Source organism: Eptatretus burgeri, chromosome 14 (genome assembly GCF_056783735.1).
Source record: "Eptatretus burgeri isolate ZD-2024b chromosome 14, Ebu_testis_v1, whole genome shotgun sequence".
Lineage (NCBI taxonomy): Eukaryota > Metazoa > Chordata > Myxini > Myxiniformes > Myxinidae > Eptatretus > Eptatretus burgeri.
In genome coordinates this window covers 37569564-37596703 of record NC_140974.1, presented here as the reverse complement: position 1 = coordinate 37596703, position 27140 = coordinate 37569564, and the positions used below count along the sequence as shown (strand labels likewise).

Genomic DNA, 27140 nt, shown 5'->3' with positions numbered 1-27140 from the left:
CACGATTATGTGAATTACTCCCATAGTCGTTTTTATTATGAGCTATTTTTGTCGACGTCAGCTGGTTACAAAAGCTTGCAAGCGCGTTACCCTGGTGATGAGATGTCCGCCAGGCAAGACACCGTGCGTACGTCCTTTTTGCGTATCCGCCTTTCCTCGCCGGCAGATTCGTCTGTTCTGGTTATCACGTTGGAATTGCATTTATATTCATTTACATCACGAGTGTTTGTTCACATTTTATTTTGTTATATTGATGGTGTCGTATTAATTTGTAATTGGAATGATGCTCTGTGGAATGAAAATATCGAGAGATTGAGTTTGAAGAATATGGAGTAAATTGTAAAAGGGGGTGGAGAAAAGGAAAAGGCGTGGTTTCCCCCGATCGGAATGGAAGGTTGTGGCGTTCATTCATCGCGCGTGGGTGATTTATAATCGCTGCAGAAGAGCGTTTGAATTATCACCGAGACGAGACTTACTATTTATCTTTCAGGAGAATTCTTCTTCTTCAATCATCCCAGAAAAGGTCAAGGAGAGCTTGTGTGCCATTGCGATCTGTAGCGGCATCATCTTCCGGTTATAATATGTAAATATTCTCGAGCTCAGGTTGATCGGGGGTTTTCTGGAACCCGATGCAACCGGAAGAGAGACGAGAGAGTTGTTCAGTCGCAGTTGAAATAAAGAATCGATTGATTCTGAAAACCTCAGACGTCTTTTCCTTCCACGCTAAAGATCCACCTGCTTGGCTCCATTCCACTCCACAAAGATCTTCTGTGTTTTGTGTTGTGCTGTATTTAGGGAAACCCTAATCGTGGAGTTTCCCTGGTAACGATTCTTCCCTTGATATCGGTACCTTTATTTGTCTTTGTGGTACCTTGCACGTCTCGCTCTGTTCGGCGAAGTACTTCGGAAACTTGCCATTCTCTTGTGGCGTTTGAACTCCTTTCAGACGTATTTCCCTCACTTGTACATTCACGACCCCGCTGGTCAACGTTGATGCAGTGCCCCCAGTTATTCATATTGCAAATCTCGGAAGGATGATGGACTGAGTCAACCCACCTGGTGTTAATTCAACAGCAGGAGATGGGCTCAAACCCAAGACCCTAAGATCTTCAGCCAGCTGCCCTCACTGTTCGTCAACACTAGGCTCCAGCAATGAATGTTCAGGTGAAATTTAAAAGAAAAACAATCTTCCCCAAATATCACTCATTTGCATAGTTTTCTTGTTACAATATGGACAGGATCACCCCCAAAATGCATGTTTAAACTTTTTTTTTTCCGAAGGAGCATACCCCTGGATCCCCCGAGGAAAATGTCCTTTTTTCCTTTTTTTCAAAAGTTCTGCAGTTTCACCCATGGGCCACAGGTGGACTCCAATCAAGTTGGAGAGACATCTCAAGGATGATCAAAGGAAATTGGATGCACCTGAGCTCAATTTGGATGTCATAGTAAAGGGGTTGAATACTTATTGACGTAAGACGTTTCAGATTTTTAATTATTTTGTAAAATTTTCAAAAAATATGTTTTCACTTTCTCATTATGGAATATTTTGTGTTGATCAGTGATGACAAATTTTAATTTAATCCATTTTAAATCAGGCTGTAACACAAAATGGACAAAAGTGAAAGGGTGTGAATACTTTCTGATCGCACGGTATATACACGCACACATGAATGTGGATACACTTTGAGACCTGGGAGGGCTCCGTTTCACCTTCTGAAAGCCACATATGGAGATAACAACAACACCACACACACACACACACACACACACACACACACACACACACACACACACACACACACACACACTTTAATAATTGTACGGTATGGACTTTTCCTAAAATATAATATTGTCATGGCGCTGCCGGCCAGAGTTAATCCCCCCCCCCCAACCCTATTTATGGTGACGGGCAGTCAACACCGCCAGCCCGGATAGCCAAGCGCTTTATTTATTTACTTTTTCCTTATTAGGAGGCAGACACGTTTATCCTCAGAGATTATCATGCGCACAGGAGGGGCAGGGTGCAATGGCGGAGATATGGAGTCATGGGGAAGCACAGCACAGGGATGGTTTATACTCGAACCCCACGACAAATACAAAAATACAGATTCTTAAAATATACACATTTAATGAAAATAGGCAAATATTTACAAAGGATAGTAATCAGAATATCACAATACGTGAGCTAAATTAAAGTCTAAGTCGAGGCACCTCAACACAGACATAAATACAGACACGAGGAGACAAAATAAAAGAAAATTCCTCCTTAATTCTGGCATGAGCTTTGTCTAGAGATGGTCTTTGTGAAACATAGAATCGAGGCACTTCTATTTGCACGTGTCGACGTGTGCAAAATGGCACCAAATTGCTCTCTCGCAGTGTGAACGTTCGTCAGGCAATTTGTGAGCGGTATTCAACACCAAGGCTCAGAGACCCAGTGCAGCTGCTTCATGTGTCGATCGTCCTCACCGACCCGCTGCCTGATATATACGAGGCTTGGCGTCCGTTCCTCATAACCCAACCGAGAGCCAAATGCCAGCCAGCATTTTTGTATTTACAAGTGAGCTAAACGTGCCGAGCAGGCAGAAGCCCCGTCTCCAAGGGTGACGGCGAGTGAAGTCACGCCCCCGGGGCTGATAATTGACAGGCGTGATGTCAGAAACTTGCCAAATGTGCTGAACGAGTGGAGCCCCCGCCTTCCCGGGTTTCGTGCGAGCAAGCCAAGGCCCCGGAGGAGGAAACGGGGGTTTGGTGTGATGTCAGTCAGAGTTAAGTTCAGGGGAAGGAACGCACGAGTGCGGAGTGAGGGGCGCACGTGCTCGAGAGAGAATGTAGCTAGGAGATGGCCTAGGAGATGCACAGGGCTTTATGGCTGGCTTTCCTTTAATGCATGAAGAAGACGGCACTATTTTTGTGTTCATGCTGAGGCGATTTGGCTCGCGTGGTGAAGCAAGACACTGGCCTTTGGCTCTTAGTTGTGTCATGAGGAATGGACCCCGAACCTCGTATACATCAGGCAGCAGGTCGGTGAGGACGATCGACGCATGAAGCAGCTGCACTGGGTCTCTGAGCCTTGGTGTTGAATACCGCTCACAAATTGCCTGACGAACGTTCACACTGCGAGAGAGCGATTTGGCGCCATTTTGCACACGTCGACACGTGCAAGTAGAAGTGCCTCGATTCCATGTTTCACAAAGACCATCTCTAGACAAAGCTCATGCCAGAATAAAGGAGGAATTTTCTTTTATTTTTTTTCTCCCCTTGTCTGTATTTGTCTGTGTGTAGAGTCGCTTCGACTTAGACTTTAATTTATCTCACGTATTCTTGTATTCTGATTATCATCCTTTGTAAATACTTGTCTATTATCATTAAATGTGTTTATTTTAAGTGGCTGTGTCAGTGTATCTGTCGTGGGGTTCGAGTATAAACCCTTCTTGTGCTGTGCATCCATTTCTGTGCCCCCGTTCCACCGCCATTGCGCCCCACCCTTCCCACACGCATGATAATCTCTGAGGATCAGTGTCCACCACCTAAAAAGGAAAAAACGCTCGACCACCCAGGCTGGCGGTGTTAACCGCCCGTCACCACAAATTGGGTCGGGGGGATTAGCCTTGGCCGCTAGAGCCATGACAATATAATAAGGATTACTGTAAATGATGTTAATTTCACAACATCCTATATTCAACTTAATTTAAATTGTAAACCTCAAAACTTAGTTCTCTTACCTAAAGTGAGAACCTTGACCTGTAAGCAATTGATTGTTTTCCCGACTGCACGGATCATTAGCTGAGCACCGTTCTTCCTCAAGGTGTTGATCATTTGAGCCAAGAACATCTCCAGATGGGGGATCCACATCAGTAAATTATCCACAACAATATATCCACAACCTCAGTTGCATCCAGGCAGTCCGTCAACCCATCAATGTAATATCACAAATCAAAGTTTGTTTGCTGGAGGATTTAATGCATTATCACATATCACACATTCTATTACATGATAATACATTAAATCATGCACATCTTACCTTAAATATAACATGTCCACCACCCAGCATGTACACCCCACTTACCTCTGAATCAAACTGTTATTCAAATATTCCAATGATTATTTATAACGATTTTTCTACATGCTGCACTGTCTCCCAGCAACAAATGAAAATGGTTAAAAAATAAATGAATAAATAAATAATGTATTTATATAATTATCTCATTAATCATATTTTTACTATTAACCAGTGGGCCTGATGGTCCATTGGACCAAATTTTCATTGTTCTTCGTGGATTTGTAGCATACCTGCCTGCTGTACTGCTTGAGCATTAGCTTGCCTTTTCACCAAGCCTGGATATGCTTGGGCCAGGATGGGGATATTATACATTTGTTATCATTATTGCCAAGTAATACTATTATTATTGGTGTTATATAATACATGCTTTGTTACCATGTTATTCTTTCTATTATTTATTTTGTAATTTGAATGCCTTGCCGCGGAAGGACGTATTAAGCTGCTCTATACACCTGAACATGGCATGTGTTTAAATCATGATATTCTTCCGGATTTTTTGTCGTTAATTAGCCGAAACTCAGGAGATCATGACAATTTTGGTGTATCACACGCTACATCAGATAGCTTCCGTATAACTCGACAAAAAAAACATCACACACACACACACACACACAGACACACACACCTCATCCATTTATAGTAGATATTGTATTTCACTAATTCTATTTGGTGTTGTTTTATTTTATGATCTTAAAGAAAACTTGTTTTAACCTGCTTACTGTGGCTCCCTGTATTAGTATACGTCTGACTAGTTGTTTTAATCTATTGATAAGTTCAGTGCTGTGTGTGGTTGCTCTCACGGTCCTAATTATTTCATCTGTAACCGTACCATAGAATAGCTTTTTAGGAATATTGCTGTCTAAGAAAGGCATTCGTAGAATGGAAAAGCACCTCGTTTTTCAAATAATTTGGTGTGAAATTTATTATTGTTGATATCGGTTTGTAATTCTAAAACAAAACAAAAAACTGAAGTGTGAGTTTACTTTCCTTTTTAAATTCAATTTATTTTGGATATATGTATTTCATCATGAAGAAGTGTGAGGTTTTTTTTTTCTTTTTTTATATGAATAATTTGTTTTTCTACTTTTTTGTTTTTAAAATCAAAGTCTATCTCAAAGATGTTTTCTTTTAATGAGAGTCCACTACAATATCCAACTCTCAACTGAATTGCTTAAGCGTCTGTATTAGACTGAAATGTTTTCGCAATGGGACGTTTCAAGGAATATATAATGAAAAATATTTTGCATGGGAAAGAGGTGGAGGGACAGAGGGTGTAGTTAGTTTGTAATTTAGCATTTCATCATGGTGAAGTTTTGAGTTAATGGTTTTGCATTATCGAGACAGAACCTGCACCTTTTTTGTGGACTTAGGCCCTTACCATTATCTTTAGGGGTGATTCTCCACTTGACTGAGCTTTTTTTTTTCCAACTTGACTTTATTATTTTTTTATTTGCCATTCTCCACTAGTGTGTCAACTTTAATCATTTTGAGGCAAGTGGAAAGAGGGGGCGGGGGAGAGATGTCATGACTATTTGGTCCTTGAGGTGTTTCATAATTTTGTAAATATTGGATAATGCTTGGCAATCTCATTAAACGCCACATTACTGTTTCAGGCATAGTTGGTAAGGAGGGCCGCCAGGCAGCAAGAAACAGTGACTATGCCATCCATCGTTTCCGCCAACTACGTCGGCTCATCCTGGTGCATGGACACCTGTACTACATCCGCATCGCTGAGCTTGTGCAGTACTTTTTCTACAAGGTTGGTGTCATCATTGTAAATACAATGAAGGTGCTTTTGCTCTTCAAACTGTCTTTGTACAATTGTAAACAATAGGAAAATGTATTTACTTGTTTCTTTTCAGGTGGGTAAAGGAAATTAATAAAGGTAAGAACTGGGAAATCTCAAGTACGATTTAAACTCTAGCGGTTTTTTTAGGGCTGCAAAAGGAGATGGCATTCTCATCTGAACCGATAGCGATTACGTTTCTCGGAACCCAGATTTAATTCCGATTATACTCCGTTACTACGTGTATTGCCAATGTCTATTTAATACTATATGTCCTGCATGCGATTTACATACAAGCTCCACTCAGAGCCTTAAATCATTGTTAAAAAAAATTATTTGAGCTTATCCACCATAACTTTTAATATATGTTAACTGATCTTTAAAATATTCACATCTTATTAGTCATTTCTCAAGAATGATTTTATTTGTTATGCATGTTCATGTCCAATCTCGATAGAACTGTTTTGGTTTTCAGTTGTATTTCTGGAATGGCCTATCCATTATCTATCTATAATTCCAGCAATGTGGGCGTGGACGATGGGGAAGGGAAGCTCAGCCGCGTTCCCCATTACGGGTTACAACGTACGGGCTTCCGGAGAGTGATGACTTCGTGTATTCTAATAATTTCTCAATTTCTTATGCACATTTATAGATAAACGCAATGCCCCAAGTTATGATCGTTTTCATATTAGACGGTGCATAAATTTCGGTAACATCAGAGTGAGCTGGTGTGCTCCGAACCAGGAAGTAATTTTTTTCTCTCTCTTCTCTTCTCTTTTTGTTTTTCCTTGCCACGACATTGCGAACGTTGGCGCTAATTGAATATTTGGGTATTAAAACTAAATTGCGAATAATCGTAACTGCGAATAATATGCGAACTTCCGGGCCACGCACGTCTGGGCATGTGAGAGCGAAGAAACGGCCTGTGTGGTTGTTGTTTGTTGCTCGCGGTTTGAATATTTATTTATTAAATGTTTTTTTTTTTATTTTTTTTTTTTTTACGGGCACGTACTCGTTCAAAGAAATTTCAGGATCGATGATTTTGCAAGCAAATGTAGTCAGATGAAAGAGCTAAAATAGGTCATAATTTTATACATAATGGAGGGAAAATATGTATGCATGTTGTATGTTTCATCTAATCCTCCAAGAGGATTTGACCAAGGAAGCTGAAACTTTCAGGGATTACTCAGGACACCCTGCAGGTTTTTCCTGAAACTTTGTTTGATTCCGTCATGTTTTGAAAAAAATTTCACCTATCTTGGCATTTTCTTCCTTTCGGGAATAGGATGCAATTGGAATTATTTGCACTATAAACTAACCATGATGTATTATATATGCATATAAGCAGTATCATATGCATGTTTTTGCTTCATGTACTTAACCCGGGTTATTTTTATTTTTGGGAGTGATTGAGGCAGCGGTTTGTTGCCTATACACCACCCAAATAAAGCGATGTGTCAAAGGAACGTGTTGCACGCTTCAAACAAGATCGCCCGTTGGGTGGGTACTCTGCTTGTATAATGGAGCTATGTATGTATGTATGTATGATGTATGTGTAGTATGTACATGACAGAAATAGCGCCCTCTGATTGATGATGTGTGCACACACTAAAATTTGTGATGTCACAGAAGAAAGTATCACTGTGGAAATGTCACCACTTTAAATTGCCCACCGAAGTAGGGGCGACATGATATTAAAAATAATTTTAAGGATAATTGTGTATCTTGCAACACCTGTTCCTCCACCTGGGTTTTACACACACGTTATGTGAAAATTCATTTTTTTAAATTTATTAAATAATGCTGTTTAATGGTTTATGATTTCCACCATGTGTTAGCTCTAAAAGAGCTATTTATATTCGTTATACCTTAAAAATATTTCTAAAGAAAAATAGAGGTAGGCCTCAACGTTTGGGCCAGCATGCTCTGTCCATAAACTGAAGGAAGTAACTGTAACAAATGGGATACAGAGTTTGGAACGAACCGGACTGATCAGCCAATATTCGTCTTTGACCAATGAGAAACACACAATGATCAGCCAATGGGTTTGGGGTTGTTATAAACTCTGCATCCCATTTGTTCCAGTTATTTCCTCCAGTCGATGGGGGGAGCATGCTGCCCGAAACATCAAGGCCGACTTCTCTTTTTCCTTCGAGTTATTTTTAAAATGTAAAGAATATAAATAACTCTTCGAGCCAACACATGGTGCAAACTGTAAACCTTTTTTACTTGATGATTAATCTTCTGAAAGTTTGAGAAGGAAGATCAGCATTTAAAAAACAAGTTATAGAAATGCATTATTGTGCAAACGAGAGCTTGAAAGGAATTGACATTAGTTTCATTCAATGCAAAGCAAATTGTCAGGTTTTTGAAACCCATTATCTTTTTGATGTTGTGTGCTTTTGTTTACTGAATAATAATTATTGATGATCTGAACAATAATGAATTTGAAATTACTAATAAAACATAAATCTATGCAGGTTATTATTGTTGATCTAGTCGAATTAAAACAGTAAAAGTTTATAATTGAAAAAAACCTGGCTTTGCGAGTCGATAAAGCCGACGTTTCGGTGAGAATCCACTCGCCTGAATCATGGCAGGTGTTAACGTGAAGCAGAAGCTTGAGAATCCCCATATGACTTCAACCGGTGGTAAGGTGAGTTGGTCTATTGACCAATCCGGGTGTTACTTGATGGTTGTGGACGGCATCGAAGAGATGTTGTCGGTTTGTCCCACGTCTGTGACAGATGAAATCGCAAACCACCTTTTTTGTTGAAAGATGGTGATTCAACTCTTTCCCAAATGGATTCCATGACACCTTGAGCAAACCACTTTGTTTCTTTGTCTAAGATGACCACTTGACTGTTTTCAAAGTTGTGACCTTGCAGGTTCAAGTACGTACACACGGCAGAGTTCAAAGCCTCTTCATAAGCTGGACAACGATGGTGGTTCATCCGGGGCTACAGGGTTTGCCAAGGTTTCTCCTCGGTAGGTCGCCATGTATGATGGGTCTCCACATCTGATGCCATAAACCGTCACATTTCCTATCTTTCTGGATCTTGTCCTGAACATGAACGAAATGGCTGCGCAGAATTCTGCAGGGTTTGTTTAATGTAAGGATTCAAAACTTGGAGAAGGATCTTCTCACTTTTTCAGATAGCTTTCTCACCAGATGTGATGTTGTGTTTACTGCTTACCGCTTAAAAAAATACTATTCCGATACTATTCTTGCAGATACTATTCTGACTACACAACAGTGGAAATTATGTGAGAAGGAGCATATCAGGAGTGCTCTCAGTTCGTGTGGTTACCCTGGATGGTCCTTTTTTTTTTAAAGTGGTAAATAGCAAACACAACACCCATGTCTGGTGAACAACAACATATGACACAGCTCAAGAAAACATGACATCAGTGACCATTCCATATGTGCTGGGCTATCTGAGAAAGTGAGAAGATCTTTCTCCAAGTTTTGAATCCTTACATCAAACAAACCCTGCAGAATTCTGTGCAACCATTTAGTTCATGTTACAGACAATATCCAGAAGGATAGGAAACGCGACTTGGTGTATGGCATCAGATGTATAGACCCATCATGCACGGAGACCGACAGAGGAGAAACTCGGAAAACCCTTAAGGCCCATATGAACCACCATCGTCCAGCTTATGAAGAGGCTTTGAACTCTGCCGTGTATACGCTCTTGAACCTGCATGGTCACAGCTTTGATAGCAGTCAAATGGTCATCTTGGACAAAGAAACAAAGTGGTTTGCTTGAGGTGTAAAGGAATCCATTTGGGAAAGATTTGAATCACCATCTCTCAACAAATAGGGCAGTTTGAGATTTCATCAGTCACGTACGTGTGAAAAAGCTATACCATCTCTAACATGCCATTTGCGATCGTCACATGACACTTGGATTGGTCTACAGACCAACTCGCCTTACCACTGGCTGAGGTCATGTGGCGGTTCTCAAGCTTCTTCACGTTAACGTCTGCAGTGACCAAGGTGAGTGGATTCTCACAGAAACATCTGCTTTAACAAATAGTAAGTCCAGCTTTTTTGTTTCTTACTTATAAACTGTTATTGTACCAATAAAACATGCTACCCATGAACCATTTTCTTTTTTCCTCTATTTCCCACAGAATGTATGTTTCATTGCTCCCCAGTTCCTGTTCCAATTCTTCTGTTCTTTCTCCCAGCAGGTGAGGGTCCACCTTCTCAACCAGAACAGAGACCGTATCAGTACAGAAACGTGTTTGCTTTTAATTACACTTGCTCAACAAAACTGTGTGTGTGTGTGTGTGTGTGTGTGTGTGTGTGTGTGTGTGTGTGTGTGTGTGTGTGTGTGTGTGTGTGTGTGTATGTACCTACAGCCTTCAGAAAGTATGCACACCCCTTAATTTTTGTCATTGCATCCTGAATTTAAAATGGGTTAAATATTAATGTTGTCACTGATGAACGCAAAATACCCACAACATCAAAGTGAAAACATGTTTTTAGAATTTCTTTTACAAATTAATCAAAAATGAAAAGCTTAAATGTCTTGCATCAATAAGTATTCAACCCCCTGAGTCAATACTTCATAGAAGCTCCTTTGGCAGTCATTACAGCTTCAAGTCTTCTTGGGTATGTCTGTGTCAGCTTTGAACATCTGGATTTGGGGATTTTCTCCCATTCTTCCTTACAGATTTGCTCAAGCTCTGTGAAGTTGGATGGGGAGTGTTGGTGAACAGCAATCTTCAAGTCTTTCCACAGATTCTCAATGGGATTCAAGTCTGGGCTTTGGCTGGGCCACTCATAAACTTTCACGTTCTTGTTCTGAAGCCATTCCAGTGTTGCTTTGACTGTATGCTTGGGGTCTTTGTCCAGTTGGAAGGTAAATCTTCACCACAGTCTAAGGTCTTTTGCACTCTAAAACAGGTTCTCCTCAAGGATTTGCCTGTACTTGGCTCCATTCATTGTTCCCTCTATCCTTACAAGTCTCCCAATCCCTGACACTGAAAAGTATCCCCATAGCATGATGCTGTCACCACCATGCTTTGTGGTGGAGATGGTGTTGGATGGGTGATGAGCTCTGCTCAGTTTCCACCAGACATAGCACTTTGCATTCAGGCCGAAGAGATCAATTTTCGTCTCACCAGACCACAGAACCTTTTGCCTCGTGCTCTCAGCGTCCTTCACGTGCCTTTTTGCAAACTCCAGGCGTGCTGTCATGTGCCTTTTTCTCAAGAGTGGCTTCCATCTGGCCACTCTCCCATAAAGCCGAGATTTCTGAAGGGTAGCAGAGATTGGTGTCCTTTTGGCAAGCTCTGCCATCTCAGCCAAGGAACTCTGTAGTTCTGTCAGAGTGGTCGTTGGGTTCTTGGTTACCTCCCTGACCAAGGTCCTTCTTGCCCGGATGCTCAGTTTGGTCAGACAGCCAGCTCTAGGAAGAGTCTGGGTAGTTCCATGTTCTTTCCATTTCCTAATGTTGGAGCTCACTGTTCTCTTGGGAACTTTCAACACTCCAGAAATTGTTTTGTCCCCTTCCCCAGATGTACACCTCCTCACAATTATACTTGGGAGTTCGACTGTTCCTTGAACTTCATGGTAGAGTTTCTGCTCTGAAAGCACTGTCTACTGTGGGACCGAAAATAGGAAGGTGTGTTTCTTTCTAAATCACGGGCATGGTTTGGCTCGCTATGCTCGCCTCTCCACGTGTCATTCAAGAGATTGACGTCACATTTGCTGCATTGGAATGATTTACACCAATCGTACGACAAACATTTCTTTTCTTCAAATTTATTTGTAATATTGGTGATATAGTTATTTGAAATTTCATTTGTGATACAAGAAGGTCCAAGGGTCTAAGGCTCTAAGCTGTCTAATCTGTCGGAAGGTGGAAAGGGTTCTAAATGGTGTAGAGGGTCTTCAGGGTCTTTTTGGGACTTCAGGGTCTTTTGACTTGATATTTTGGGTCCTTGGAGTCTTTTGGGTCTTTTGCATCTTTTGGGGTTTTTTGGGTCTTTCAGGATTTTCAGTCTTTTTTGGACTTTATGGTCTTTTGGGTCTTAAGGGTCTTCAAAGGTTTAAGAGGTCTCAGCAGTCTAAATGGTCGAAAGGTACATTCCAATAGTATGTACAGTAAATAATAGACATATCGTCACACAGACGGAGGGACGGATGGAAGGAAGCATGCCAAGACCGAGCTCTTTATTCTATATAGAGATGTTCAATAAATCTTATTGGCCACAGATGGACTCCATTCAAGTTGTAGAGACATCTCAAGGATGATCAATGGAAATTGGATGCACATGAGCTCATTTAGAGTGTCATTGCAAAGGGGTTGAATACTTATTCATGCAAGAAATTTCGGCTTTTAATTGTGAATTAAATTGTAAGCATTTCTAAAAATGTTTTCACTTTGTCATTATTTGCTAGTTTGTGTAGATTGGTGACAATTTTTTTTTAATCCATTTTAAATTCAGGCTGTAACACAACATAACGCGACAAAGGTCGAGGGGTATGACTACTTTCTGAAGTGTGTGTGTGTGTGTGTGTGTGTGTGTGTGTGTGTGTGTGTGTGTGTGTGTGTGTGTGTGTGTGTGTGTGTGTGTGTGTGTGTGTGCACACACACACACATACATACACACAGGGTTGCCATAAAGTCTGGAAACAGGTGAATATACATTATATATGGTTTATTGACATTACATTACAATACATGACATGCTCAATGACATTACATGACATGTTCAATGTGTTGCCCTGATATGAATGCTGAAGGTGCAGGTTTATTCAGTGAAAATCAGGGACATGTATCATCTGAGGCAACGCATAATGGATGTATGTGCAGGGATTCATGGAAATGCTGCATTAAAGCACCGTGTTCATTGCAATTTTGCACAGCACATTGAACTGTGTATTTCTCATGAGGGACAACACATTGAACATGTCATGTATTGTTATTGAACATATTATGTATCGTAATGTCAATAAACCATTTATAATGTATTTTCGCCTGTTTCCAGACTTTATGGCCACCCTGTATATACACACAAATACCTGCACACACATATATAAATGAAAAGATTTGTCTCCCAGGCACCATACTTGAAAATATAATCAGATCGATCACTGGGACGAAAGTTTAAAAATCTAACGTTTCAAGCTCTCACTCGAGCCCATCATCGGAGCCAGGATTAAAAAACACATACGGTGCCATTCATACATAACGTTGAGATTGATCATCCTGATTGATAACACGTGGATTGTTGTCACTTTGTCAATTACCTAATTACTCCGAATTGCTTCCTTGATACGTTATGTGAAAGTGCTCAGGATAATTAGCATGTGTCGTGTGTTTACGGATGTTTGAGCTGATGACCTAATGCTTGATACGCTGGATGTAAATTGATATGTCTAATAATTGAATTGCCATTCGAATACCAGGCCTCTTGCAGCTGTTTGGACGTTCGGTTGTTCGATCACCTCGGCCTTAATGAACATAAATTGATGGTCTTTTGTAATGCTGTGCATTGCGACCTGGGAGAGAGGATCCTTTCTACGTATGGCTAACTGGTGTTCGTGAAGCCTTGTTGTGTGTGCGTGCACAGCTCCCTGGATTGCCTGGAAACCTAAACGCACTTCCAAAGATCAAACTCAACGCTGTCTTTCCCGACAACCAATTCATAATGGAAGAGGAAGCAGATCAACAGCCGCCATTCTTGAATGTTTTGGTTTCCAGGCTATCCGGGAAGCTGCAGAGTAACCATCCTGTGGCTCATAAGCGAAGTTACCTGCAAACCCTTTTCCGACAGGTCGAAACACATTGTAGCAATGTGGAAGGTAAAAAAAGAAGAAGGGAGCTTTCTGCGAAAGTTGTTCCATTCAAATGGTTACCCCCAACAGTTTTGTGAACAAGTGTGTGCGGAGAGGGTAAACGGAGAGTTTACACAACCCAAACCAAAGTTCTGGCATGCCCTTCCACACATGACTAACGTTTCAGAAGCTACCACTCGCCTGTTAGTCCCGTTTGAAGTCGGCATCGCACATAGACCTGAGGCTGCCATTAAACGTAGGATCATGCAACCAAAAGACCCATTGAATCGGGAGGACAAATAATCTGTCATTTATAAAATATATTGCAGCAACTGTGCAACCCACAACATTGGAGAGACCTCGAAGAGACTAAAAACAAGGCTTCATGAACACCAGTTAGCTGTATGTAGAAAGGATCCTCTCTCCCAGGTCGCAATGCACAGCATCGGACAAGACCATCAATTCATGTTCACTGAGGCTGAGGTGATCGGACAAGTGAACAACTGAATGTCCAGACAGCTGCAAGAGGCCTGGTATTCGAATGGCAATTCAATTATTAGACATATCGATTTACACTCGGCGTATTAAGCATTACTTCACCAGCTCAAACATCTGCAAGCACACTCCATGTGCCAATCACCCCGAGCACTTTCACATAACGCATCAAGGAAGTAATTAGGAGTAATTAGTTAATTGATGAAGTGAGTCAATCCACGTGTTATTAATCAGGATGATCAATCTCAACGTTATGTATGAATGGCACCGTATGTGTTTTTTAATCCTGGCTCCGATGATTGGCTCGAGTGAGCTTGAAACGTTAGACTTTTTAAAACTTTCGTCCCAGTGATCGATTTTATATATATGTATATGTATATGTATATGTATATGTATATATATATATATATATATATATATATATATATATATATATATATATATATATATATATATATATATAGCCTGGTGTTGGCGCAGTGGTTAGGCAGTGGCTTGGGATCCAAAAGGTCCTGAGTTCAAGCCCCGTTCGGCCACTGAATTAATACACCAGGGGGTTGACTCAGCCTGTCATCCTTCCGAGGTCGGCGAAGTGAGTACCAGTGTACTGGGCCGGTGTATACCCCGGTTAAAATAGGTGTACCATATCCCTGTGTCGTAAGAGGCGACCAGGGTTGCGTCAGGAAGGGCATCCGGCGTAAAACATGTGCCAAATCACTATGCGGATCATACGGATGATCCGCTGTGGCGACCCCTAACGGGAGCAGCTGAAGGAAGAAGAAGAAGATATATATATATATATATATATATATATATATATATATATATATATATATATATATATATATATATATATATATATATATATATATATGGTAGCCTGAAAGTTACTTTACCCCTGATAAATTGATTGCACTTCCCTCCATCCCTTCCCTCCCTCTGCCCTCGCCCCCTTGCCCGCTATGGTATGCAGAAACAGACTCAGAAAAATGATGGAGCACATACAGATACAATGACAAATTAATTATTGTAAGTAATGTGCAATAAAACCTGTATATTAAAAGAGTTCAAGAACAATGCTTCACTGGGAAGGGGTAAAGTGACTTTCAGGCCACCCTGTATTGTGCAATACACCCCCTGGCTTGGTGAAGTCACAGATCGCGTCCTACAACAGCCGAAACTGCACGAACTGTGAGCAACGTTGGTTGTCTGCCACACAACACGTTGTCTTTGCCCTCCCACACCAAACAGGAAGTGGGGTTGCAGATTAGAACAATAGTAAAACCAGAAACGTCCCTTCCGACCTTGTAATAACAGCCACAGAACATAAACGTCATGCGCATGATTCATGGTCACAAATATGTGAGTATGTGGTGTGTCATCCTGATGAGCTCAAAAAGGGCCAAACCATGGTCGATGGCTCCACTGTCCTTTCTTTGTGACCTTTCAATCTAAATTTATTCGAGACCAAAGTGTGCCTACGGAAGCCATTTGGCATTCGAGGCGATGTGCGCATGGGCATGACGTTTGTCATGTTGCATGTTGCTGTTACTATTAGGTCAGAAGAGCCATTTCTGGTTTTATTATTGTTCCTGATCACATCCCCACCTCGTGTGCATGCACGCACACACACACACACACACACACACACACACACACACACACACACACACACACACACACACACACACACACACACACACACACACACACACACACACACACACACACACCATGGTCTAGGCTCATGGAGTTGCCAAATGACATGGCAGCAGGTTTACAGTCTCCAAAAGGGTATGTGAGGAAGGACGTACTCGAAGAGGAATAACGTTACTCATAACAATGACCCGTAGAAGAACAATGGAAAATAATATCGTTGTGTGTACAAGAGATCGTGGCTGTGTACAGGTGAGTGCATTCAGAGGTAGTGATGGGCAGTACTTTTTGAAATGCTAAATAATGGGCAGTTCAACACAACTAATTGTAAACTCTCAGATATTTTATTATTTTGCATGATCAACAATAAAAATGAGATTACATTGTTCATTAACAAAGCATTGCCTTCGCCTGTTTGCTGTAGTTCATTATAAGCTTGTGGTTTATAAGAATTTTTTTTATTGTGAGTGTTGTGTCCAAACTGAGATGCAAATTTGTCTTGAATTCCACCAGGCTTGATAAACTTTCAGAAAGCACAAACATTTGAGTCATTTCCTAGATTTGCGTAGATCTGGTGGAAAATTATTTTTTATGGGAGTGGGGGAGGGAGGACAGGGTGCTGGCATTCTTTCTTGGGGAATGTTCAACTATTACCTCGATGTTAATGCCAAACAGCTGTGCAAAGTTTTTGCTTGTAACAATTTTAAAACAGAAGGTCTCGCCTTTGTTCGATGATCATTAGCCGAAAATCAATAATACAGCCTCTCGGTTTCGTCGGCATTGTTTCGTCAAGTATGACTGTTCGTTCAATACCAAAGGAAACAAAGGTGTGGACAACTGATGGAATAGAAAATGACTGCATAGAGTAGTTGACAATGCCAGTAAGGAGTGTTGCCTGCTTTGTGAGAGGGAGTTTAAATATAGAAGCCGTTGATAAAAATTGACAATCACGTCAAGACACCGAAACATAAGAATAAAGAAGCCAAAAACAGATGGACACAATTGTAAACATCCAGATATCTTGTAAGTCTACTTTTGTCTAAGAAAAACAAATTAGATTTCATGGAACCAAAATATTCCAGTTGAATGAGGCCATAGTACGGTTAAATGGAGGAAACTCTTTGATCACTTCCTGTCAATCGGCCGGTCATGGTGATCCGCCAACCCCTTAACTTTTTTTCCTCAAACTGAGGCCAAAATGTCAAACCCTGCGTGCCAGTTTTGGACAAGCCAAGGTCTGCCAATTGCATTGCAGAGCAGCCTCTCTCAGCTCTACTACCGGGGTTACCTTTAGCAGCAAGAACAACCACTGGAGGATCAGCACAGACACCGTGACCCAATAAATATACCAAGCTACCTAACCTTGTGGTTTTGCCCTTATTGAGCTTTGCTTTTCAGTGTGTAGACTGGAGAGAATGTGTTTGTGCGGGGACCTTTTGGTGTTGGGTTGTGTGTGTGCGTGCGTAAGTAACATTATCTGCAAACTATGGGCACGTTTTTTGCGGCTGAAGGAACAGGCAATAGTTTATGGAGATAGAGACGACATCAATCACTTGCTTCTTCTCCCATTTCCAGCCATATCATTCTTTACGTAGATTTATTCTTCATCGTCGCTCTTTGCAGATTACAATGTTGATTTTATATTTTTCTCAATAAGTAATACATTTTGCAATTCATAAGAAACCGTCTCATTGGCCTGTTGTTTATTTCCTAGCCTTTGTACACCACCATGTACCTGGCCATGTATAACATCTGCTTCACATCTCTGCCCATTTTGGTGTACGGCCTTCTAGAGCAACACGTGCCGTATCAGCTTCTCGAACATTCGCCACATCTTTACACGTACGGACAAAGGAACTGAAAGTAGAGGGACAAGGGATGTCTACATCTTGCTTCTTGTATGATATGCTTTTCATCCACACGCAATGCTGTAGATGGACATGTGAGCTTTTGTACTTTGCAGAGATATTGCTAATAACAGCTGGCTGGCACTGCCAGCCTTCATTTACTGGACGTTCTTGGGGGTGATCCATTCGCTCATCTTCTTCTTTGGTTCTTATCTGCTTTTCAACCCAGATTCTGGCCTTGTTCCTTCAGGAGAGGTACATGTTGGTTCCTCTCACTTATCCCTTGCTTTTGCGAATGTCTGGCACAGGCAATGCTGTAATGAGGATCACCATTATTTGAAACGATTTTATTATTTTTATTTCATAAATTTTGTTGTCCCTGACAGACACATGGACAATGGACGTTTGGGACACTTGTGTTCAGTGTTATGGTGATCACAGTCAACCTCAAGGTATTGCTTTCCTTCTTTTTCTTGTGGCAATAAGGTATTGTCGTGTCCAGGTCAATCAACACCGACGCTGAGCGGATGGGGCAATCAGGCTTTTTTACTCCCTCAGACTTCATTCAATTAATGGCGGGTTTATGCATGCGAGAACTGAGGAGAGACACAAGAACCTTAACTCTGGTTCAGGAATAAACCTGTTCGTTTTACAAAGAGATAAATTAGGAATGGTGATCGTGAGGAGATGACGGCAGGTTGGGATGGGAAGAAGGGAATGCAATTGATAAATTATTATATACAGCGAGGTAAAAATGAATCGAAAGAAACTAAGGCGTCTCACTCTGGAATCCATAACAGACGGGAAAAGGACAAAACCGGGGGGGGGGGGACTCGGCTCTAGGTGGTGGGGATGTCAGAGCCATGGACAGGCGGAACGAGCAGGCGACGATGAAGCGAGCAGATAATGGGGAGACAAAGCAGCAGGCAGATGAAATGGGCACAGGGCGAAGATAGGCAGGCAGGATGACCTCCTCAAATCTCTCCTCAGTTCCCTGTTCTTCTCAGGCTTTTACAGTCCTTTTCACTGCTCGTTCTTTTTCATCACATTCTCCGTTCTCCTCGGACCAACTGCTTTCTTGTTCGCTCCTCCCTCTTCTCTCTGGGCAACGCTCTGCCCCTCCGAGGCGATCCATAACTCTGCATCTCGGAAGGCGACAAATGCTCCTCCCTCCCTCTCGAGGCGATCAAAGCTCCACCGCTGAGGTGGCATTCGTAGCTCCACCCCTCTTTTCCTCTCTTGCCAAGTCTGCCCACCCCCGGTAGAGGTTTACATAAGGGTTTATACGTACAATTTCCTTAACGATAATCCCTAACTAATTATTACCACGCACCACCCCCTGTATGGTGCATATTCAAACGAGACGATCCCTGCTTTGTCACTACTTATTACATCAAGATGGGATAACTACTCGTACACAGACCATGCTACTCCAAGCATTCCTATCTGCACTATGGTAATATATAACACCCCTCACCCCCCAGAAACATAACAGTATTGATAAATCGAACAATCAACATGAAGCATCATTTTTAGCTTGCGAGACGCGGCTCCAAGGGAGCTCAGCGTTGTTGCTTTTGTTCTTCTCCTTCTCCTTCTCCTTCTCCTTCTCCTCCTTCTCCTCCTTCTCCTCCTTCTCCTCCTTCTCCTTCTCCTTCTCCTTCTCCTTCTCCTTCTCCTTCTTCTTCTTTTTACAAAACCTTTTGGACTCGGCTCTTTTATATACAGGATCCGCGATCTCCTTAAATACTAAACACTTGTACACATCCTCACATTGACGGTGCCTTTTGAGGGCGTCTATCATGAACTTTTCAATATATTCGGACATTTGCTTTTAAGTTTTCGAAAAGTTCACGTTACTATTTAAAGATTATTCCATTTAATATATTGTAATTTCGTAAATACATTATTTTCTCGTCATGAACAAAGATCGTCCATGACAGACGTGACGGCACGTGACGAAATATCAGAAGTTCTTGTTGTTTTTTTTGTTTGTTTTTTTTTAAATTCTTCTTCCTCTTTTTGTTGTTCTTCTGGTGAAGACAAACCTTTAGGACACGGCTCTTGGACACATTTGTCCTTGTTTGAATGATGTGTGCTATTTTTATTTTTATTTTGTGATGAAACCAGTTGGTGTTGCAGTTTCATTCCACTTCTTACACTTTCATTTGTTTTCCTCAGCTGGCATTGGATACGAGATTCTGGACGTGGCTCAACCACTTAGTTATCTGGGGTTCTATTGCCTTCTATATCATCTCCTCTTTCATCCTTGGGTCATATTTATGGTCAGTAAAGGGAGAAAACGTTAAAACAATATTGCTGTGGCCATATCTGATTGGAACATTGTAAGATATTTGTTGGAGTTAAATTTCAAGGGGAAAACCTTTTATAATTGTCACACGTGTATTATCATTATTTTTTGCAGCTGTACTTTGATTTGTGGATAATTTTAATCGTCTGACATGTTTTGAATATTTTCTTCTTGTGAAGGCCGATGTTTAAAAGAAAGAATATGTATCGCGTGTTTGAGCACATGCTGATCGCGGCACCCACTTGGTTTGGGGCATCGTTACTCATAACCCTCTGTCTACTGCCGGACATCTTCCAGCACGCTCTGCGCAGACAGCTTTACCCGTCTGCCACGCAGCGTGCCCAGGTAGGCATCCTTTACTTCTTGTCATTATGTTCATTGTTTCTGGTGTGAGGTCAATTATTGGGTAATTATCATTGTCTCCTTTGTGAATTTCCAAGGGATGCAAAACACGATAAAGTTTGTAGATTTTCTGTGGTTAATAAAAGAATGGGAAAGTATGTTCAAATTTTATTTCTTCAACTGCTTAATCAGTCCAATTCCAAATAGTTTGAAAGGATTAGTATTTTTTTATTGATTGTAGAATTGAAACAGGAGCTTCAATGCATTAATAAGCAGATTGCCCTAAGAAATGACATTGCCATCAAAGCTAGCACTAAATCAGAATACAAAGAATATTTTATTGCATTAGATGCCATGACCAATGATACATTTACCTCTGTGTTCTTAAGCTTGAAGAAGCTAGTTATCGGAGTGCACGCAAGTCCAAGCTGAGAATGAGCAATGGTGATCGACGAGATGCTGAGGTACTTTGTGAGGGAGAGGGAGATCTTTTGTGATATGATGTGATAGGTTTGACACTTCTCTCTGCTTAGGCAATGTATTATTATTTTTTAAAATTTAAAATCTCGTTAACATGACCAGTATGTTTTATGGGTAACGCAAAGTTGTTTTGTGAATGGACCTTCAGTCCTACACTACTTTCACCGTGCTAATAAGTAATAATTACAACCTACGGCGAGGGAATACGTGTGTGATTACCACATTTACCGAATGCATTGCATGCTCAGAGGCCAGACAATTATCACGTATGCAAATACGGCTGAAACATGAAGGTATTTGCAGGAAATATCACTCGCTTCGAGTTGCTAATATACTTCCAGTATGGCAGTTAGCTGATAAATGATGAAAAAAAAGTAAAAACGCGAATAAAGATAAAGGATGAAGAGACACCGGCCTGTGCTCCTCGAGCATCATTATTAATCCGGGCGTGAAGTGCAGGGACCCCAAAAGCTGCTGCACAGAAAATATGGGAGGGCTGGTCCCAAAACTGGAGTAGTACTGTGTAAAACGACACCATTAATGATGATGATGATGATGACGATGCTTTACCGAAGCAGCAAATGTTTCCACATGCGGTAAATGGCAAAACTGCGAGTGCTGAACTCATGAGTTATTTTACATGTGCAGAGAGAGAGCACAGTTTTGTATGGGTGGAAACTCAAAATCATTAATGTATTGAGAAATTTATGAAATCTCCCACTCAACCTTAGGACACCCGCTGGGACCCCAAAAGGTTCCACAGAAAGTTTGGCAGGGCTCGCCCCCAAACTCAGGGAGTAGTTCAGGGACGGACACACACAGACATTCCTGCTTTATTCTATAGATTGATTTCATATTTTAATTTTAAATGAAGTAGCTTTTTATTTTCTTTTTGAATTTTAAATTAAACAGCTTTTTCTTTTCCTTTTTGTTAGGAAAAGTTAAATTGTTTTTTCCCCTCGAAATGCGAATAACTTGCATGTTTTATGCTATTGTTTTGCACTGATATAATATCAGATGAATGATTTTTCTGATGTAGAACCCAGGCAGCTACTTGTGTAGTGGCTGCATCATTCCATTGACATTTATCTGTCAACATTCTCTGAGCATATTTCTGATCAAGAAGATAAAACTGTTTCAAATTTGCAAAATGTTTGGGTATCAAAAGTGTGGAATCCAAGGAAATATTTTTAATTACTTGCAAAATCGAAGGTTGTCCAAATATATTGGTCAGTCGATTTTGTTATTCTGTCTGTTGGTCAATCGCCTACAGGTCACAATTCTAAACCGATCGTCATGAAACTTTACCAAGTAGTGGAGGTAGTCTCAACTGAGAAGCCTATTGATTTTGAAGTCAAAGGTCATCTTGAGGTATACTTTCTAAAATCGGTATTTTTCATCTGATTGACTTGAAAGTTGAACAGGAATTGCATAGTGCATCACTGAATTGGGAAACTATTTGAGGTCAAAAGGTCAACTCAAGGTCAAACTTCTAAAATCATCTATTTAAATCTGAAAAATAATCAATTTTCATCTGATTGACCTGAGCTCTCATTAAGATTGTCAATTTTAATATTGATGAAATGGGCAATTTGATGTATCCATGGCAACCTTTATAGAGGGGGGTGGATTTTGCAAGTATCTTGCTCTGCGCATCATTTTCCTGTTTTTATTTTTATTTTATTTTAGATAATATTTTTGATGTGGGTTGGTAGGATGTTGTGGACAAATATCATGGCCCCCAAGTAGTCGAGATTTAACACCACTTGATTTTTTTTTTGTTTGGGAATACCTGAAATCAATGGTTTATTCCACAAGAGCACGTGCTATTGAAGATCTTGAGAATAAAATCAGAAAGGAATGTGCTAAAATCCATCTGTCAATGTTAAATGTTCAAGGAAACCTACATACAAGAACTGATGCATGTATACATGCATGTCAGTGGCTCTCAATTTGAGCAATTACTATCATAAAATTCTGAAATAAAAATCCCGATGATTCCACACTTTTAAAACACCCTGTGTATCGATGCTCATCTATAGATAGGTCGGTTCGATCATCACATAACTTTTTGTTTGTTTTACCTCAGCAGCTGATGCAGCATTGGTACATGTGCTGCCCTTAACTTTAACTTTGCTCCAATCACCTTGACGAATGATGACAGCATACCACAATTAAAACTTACATGTTTGTTCACGATCCTACATTTCTTCAATAATATCTGTTGGTTGTTCAACCCACAAACAGGTGCTGAGAGTTTTTGTTGCATTGCTCATTTAAAATGCCTCTCACATCAGCTTGATGTATATTTTGCCAGTTGTATAAAAGCTTGAATTAGGTTATCTATTCCTTGTTATTTTAATCTGATATTTGCTGTCTGTGGGAGGTCAGGGATGTGCTTTTTAGCCCCATTGCAAAGCTGTTTGCTGTTGAGGCCACGTTGACAAAACTTGGGTTTCCTGAGGAGCAAAAATTATGAACATTTCATTTTTTATGTTTTGCTTTGGTAGATTAGTTGTATTGATTGTCATTTGTTCTCCCTTACCAGCAGAGCGTACCGTTGGATTCGATCACAGCAGCGATGAGATGGGATGGAACCGCACACTCTTGTCCTCGTGTGTGATTGGTTGTAACTGAGACTGATGGTGGACATTAATTATTGATCGAAGAATGAATATTCAGTCTTACATAAACCATTGATTAGAAAATAGGACCGATCTGACATGTACCAATCTGCATGTGGACACCGTTATTACAAAGTATAACGTATATACACCTTTATTTAGCTATCTTGCAATGTCAAGAACCGTATAAAAAGTTTCAGGATTTTAGGAACAAGATGATGGTGCAAGCTGTTGAAACACCCCCAACAGTTAATTTTCCCAAATTCCTCCAACTTTCACTGTACACTTCTGAGCCACATTCTCCTCATTCTTCTACTTATTCCAAAAGAATGTATAAACTACGACGTGGGACGTTCATTACTAATGTGATTAAATGAGCCGAGCGGTTTTACTCCTAAAACCACACCTGCATTTAGGATCTCTAGTTTAATGACATCTGAGGTATTCTTGCCACCTTTGTGTTTGACATGTTCACCTTAATAAGGTATTTGCAATGCAACAATGTTGAGAAATCGAGCTCAAAATATTACCCGTCATAATCAAAAGTGCAACAGTATTTTGCCATCCTTTTTGGAAAATATCATCCATTGGTCAAATCAATATACCACATCTGGATCCGGGGGTTATCCATGCCAGTAAATTGGCTTGTTTGTTGAAAGGGAAGGGGGTTAAAGAACTCCCTTTGATGGTTCTCAACTTTGTTTCCATTTGATTTTGCTACCACTTGAGAATTAGCTGCACTTTTAGGGTATAAATGAAAATATCTGTTGTTTAAAAGTTTTCATGCTGTACGGTTATGAAAAAGAGAATACTTGCGAGTGGTTGTGTATTGGCTTTTGTACAATGCGAAGGATCGAGTTTGGTTCCTGTACTGTGTAGGTGTTTCTTACGTTGTTTCATGTTTTAATTTTGTTATCATTTCTCAGGGTGCACACCAGTAACACTTACTTCACCAAACTTCCCCTTTTCCTCCTGCGACCACAATACACCAGCAGTACCTCAAAAAGGGGGAAAAGCAATCCCAAGTAATTGGTATGCGATGCGGCGGCATGGGACCCGTCAGGTTTTAATTAGGATGTGTTGAAGTTGTCCTCATTTTGCCACTTTAAGTCTACTTCGTGACTTTATGATAGGGGTATTCACCGTCTAACGTCGGTTGAGTTTCACCAACTCTGATCAACTCCAAAAGGTGCTACGAGCCATTCTTTGGTTGATTTTGTCACTTCCTTTTCCTAGTGGGAACCACCTTGAGCATATTCTGAGCTACGATGGTGAAATATGTTCGATGCAAGGGTGCGCACCATCGCTTGATCTGCCATCAAAGGTCTTGAATTTGAATTGCTCGAGTAATTGAGAGGTTATTTCGAATTCTTTTCTGCATGGTGGATGCTGACATGATGAATCCATAAGGGTACATTGCTCGATATTCAAATTTCTCTTCCATCTGTGCTTGTGCTGAGCTTATCAATGCTATAGAATAGAATTTCTCTACCAAGTGGATGCGAAACTGAGCCACGTATCAGTTCCAGTTAACCAACAAGGTCAACAAATACTTTAAGAGATCCCTCCATAGTCGCCTTTCATTGTAATTTTCTTTTTATTGTTATTTTATTTCACAAAATAAAATTGGCCATGACTTAGTCATCATTTCAGTAATAATGCTGTAGTTAGTTAGTCGAGGAGTAAAGAAGCACAATAATTATAGCACATCCGAATTAATGTGGTGTTTAAGGAGAGGAGGTGTATTCTATACCCACAAATAGACGGGAGCGGACCGCCTGCATGTAAGTTACTTTGCAATTGTTTGGGCGAGCTTTGTACAAATCTTTATATAAGTATGTTTGTTGTTTGCGCCGACATACCGAAAGAAGCGGTATGTTGTTTGTGGCATGTCTCATTTCCACAGACATTACTGATTGTGTGTGAAAGGCAGTCGAGCAACACGACGGGTGCTTGTTTTGTTTTGTTTTGTGTATGAAGTTTTGTTTATCTAATAATACCTGCCGGGGCAAAAAGGGGAATGCATCTCAGATCCTGGACAGATACCAGTTTGTTCACGAGTGTGCGTCACGTGCCGGTTGGTTTGTGTCATTGCTGCGAGCGTGGCTGTGCCACTGATGCAGTGCCCCATGTAGATGAAGACTGCAATTTGCAATTTGTTTAGGGTGCAGGAGATAATTTGCATGGTCTTCACGAAAGACACTGTGGGATCTTTCACGTCGAGCAACAACCGTGCTGGCAGATGGCTCCACCAGATTAGCTTCCTTGCGATGGACAGCACACGCATTGATGCCTTGCCCTGCACGTTAGAACACCAGAGTGATGGTTTGTAGCTGGGTCGAGATTCAAACACAGGTTAGAAAGCTCAGAGCTGAGTGTGCCTACATCTTGGGTATCCTGCCAACACACAGACAGCAAGAAGTTACCCAAGTTATTTCGCTTGACCAAAGCCTATCAAGTACAACAGTATACAAATAACTGTCGGAGGTTGTTTTGTATTGATACATGAGCAGCAGTATCTCTTATTATCCACAACATATTGAGTATTTCCAGACAAACCAACAACTCCACAAGTTCATCTATGGAGATCTGCATCATGCTAAGTAATGGTCACCACTTTTATCACTCACTTAATGTAATGTGTAATCATACATGACAAATATTATTTCAACAATGAATGTTGCATAACTTACTCGTATTACGATTATAGATCAAAGATAAGCTCTTGGTAATCGTCGTCGCATCGAACGGTTTGGGTTGATTACTTAGGCCATGGCTTTGGTCATGAGGGGTTTGTGCTTTTCAGCTTTTTCCATCTTTCCTTTTTTTTTTCATCTCACTCGCACCTCCAGCGACATGCCGCCAGCGATTGCAGAGATCTTCACTTCATATTCCAAAGTTGCCTGCTTCCTTTATAATTGCCGTGAAGTCATCTCATGATGCTGACTTTGTTGCAATTGTTTATGCGCAACCAAACTGCGGTCATTTTTCAGACCTGTGTGTTCTTTTTTCTCTGCTGATTTCCTTTATTACAAGGAAATATTTGAAGCAATATGCAACTACCTTTTCTTAATTGTACAGCCGCTTTAACTTGGGCTGGATTGCCCTTTGTTTTGTATTTTGTATATTGGCCTATTCATCTTTGTTGGTTTTGGTTTTGTTTTTAATGCAAAGTTGATCCAAAGGAATTGTCTCTTTATGTTTTACTTGTTCATTCTTTCAACCAACACTTGGCATTCCATCAATATTTATATCGCCTTGTCCCATCATAAGGAAGGTTTGCATTGCTTTGCTGGAAATGTTTGATCCTTGGGTACGATAAGATGTAAATAACTGCAATCAACACGTCTTGATCAGAAAGACTGAACTTGTATATGCTTGTAATGGACGGATGAAATTGAATGGACATTCCAATGAAGCAAAATGCATGAAGTTAGTGAAGTTAGATGCTCGTCCGCTTTGGAAAGCCCTTGGTTTACTCGATTGCTACTGTGTCCCCTTTTATGTCACGTCACACGTCATCCTGTCGCTTGTTGTGAGGGTTTGTTTATCCAAACAAATTTGTTTTCACCTTTTGTAAATGAAATTGTTCATTAAAAGATTATGTAATGCCTTTAATTTTGAAGCCTGATTTTATTTATTTATTTATTTTATTACCTCTGCCACCGAAGGTGGATGGAGGTTGTGTTTTCACCCCTGCCTGGTTGTTTCTGCCTTTAAGCAGGATATTTCAAAAAG

At 40.6% G+C, this 27140-nt stretch overlaps 1 protein-coding gene across 8 annotated transcripts in view; it reads left to right on the top strand.

Annotated features, from left to right (window-relative positions):
• The window catches only part of LOC147012981 (phospholipid-transporting ATPase IF-like), a 166292-nt gene extending 139272 nt beyond the window's left edge, over nucleotides 1-27020 (top strand). For 7 of the 8 annotated variants that reach the window (XM_085854394.1, XM_085854401.1, XM_085854399.1 and 4 more), the window contains 9 exons: nucleotides 5677-5822; nucleotides 9990-10049; nucleotides 17513-17640; nucleotides 17762-17900; nucleotides 18032-18097; nucleotides 19827-19930; nucleotides 20136-20301; nucleotides 20688-20762; nucleotides 23327-27020. In XM_085854394.1, the coding sequence (XP_085710520.1) occupies nucleotides 5677-5822; nucleotides 9990-10049; nucleotides 17513-17640; nucleotides 17762-17900; nucleotides 18032-18097; nucleotides 19827-19930; nucleotides 20136-20301; nucleotides 20688-20762; nucleotides 23327-23401 (959 nt within the window). In that variant the 3' untranslated portion in view covers nucleotides 23402-27020. The remainder of the gene's footprint in view (nucleotides 1-5676; nucleotides 5823-9989; nucleotides 10050-17512; nucleotides 17641-17761; nucleotides 17901-18031; nucleotides 18098-19826; nucleotides 19931-20135; nucleotides 20302-20687; nucleotides 20763-23326) is intronic. The other variant, XM_085854398.1, reaches the window with a different exon arrangement.
• Nucleotides 27021-27140: the final 120 nt, after the last annotated feature.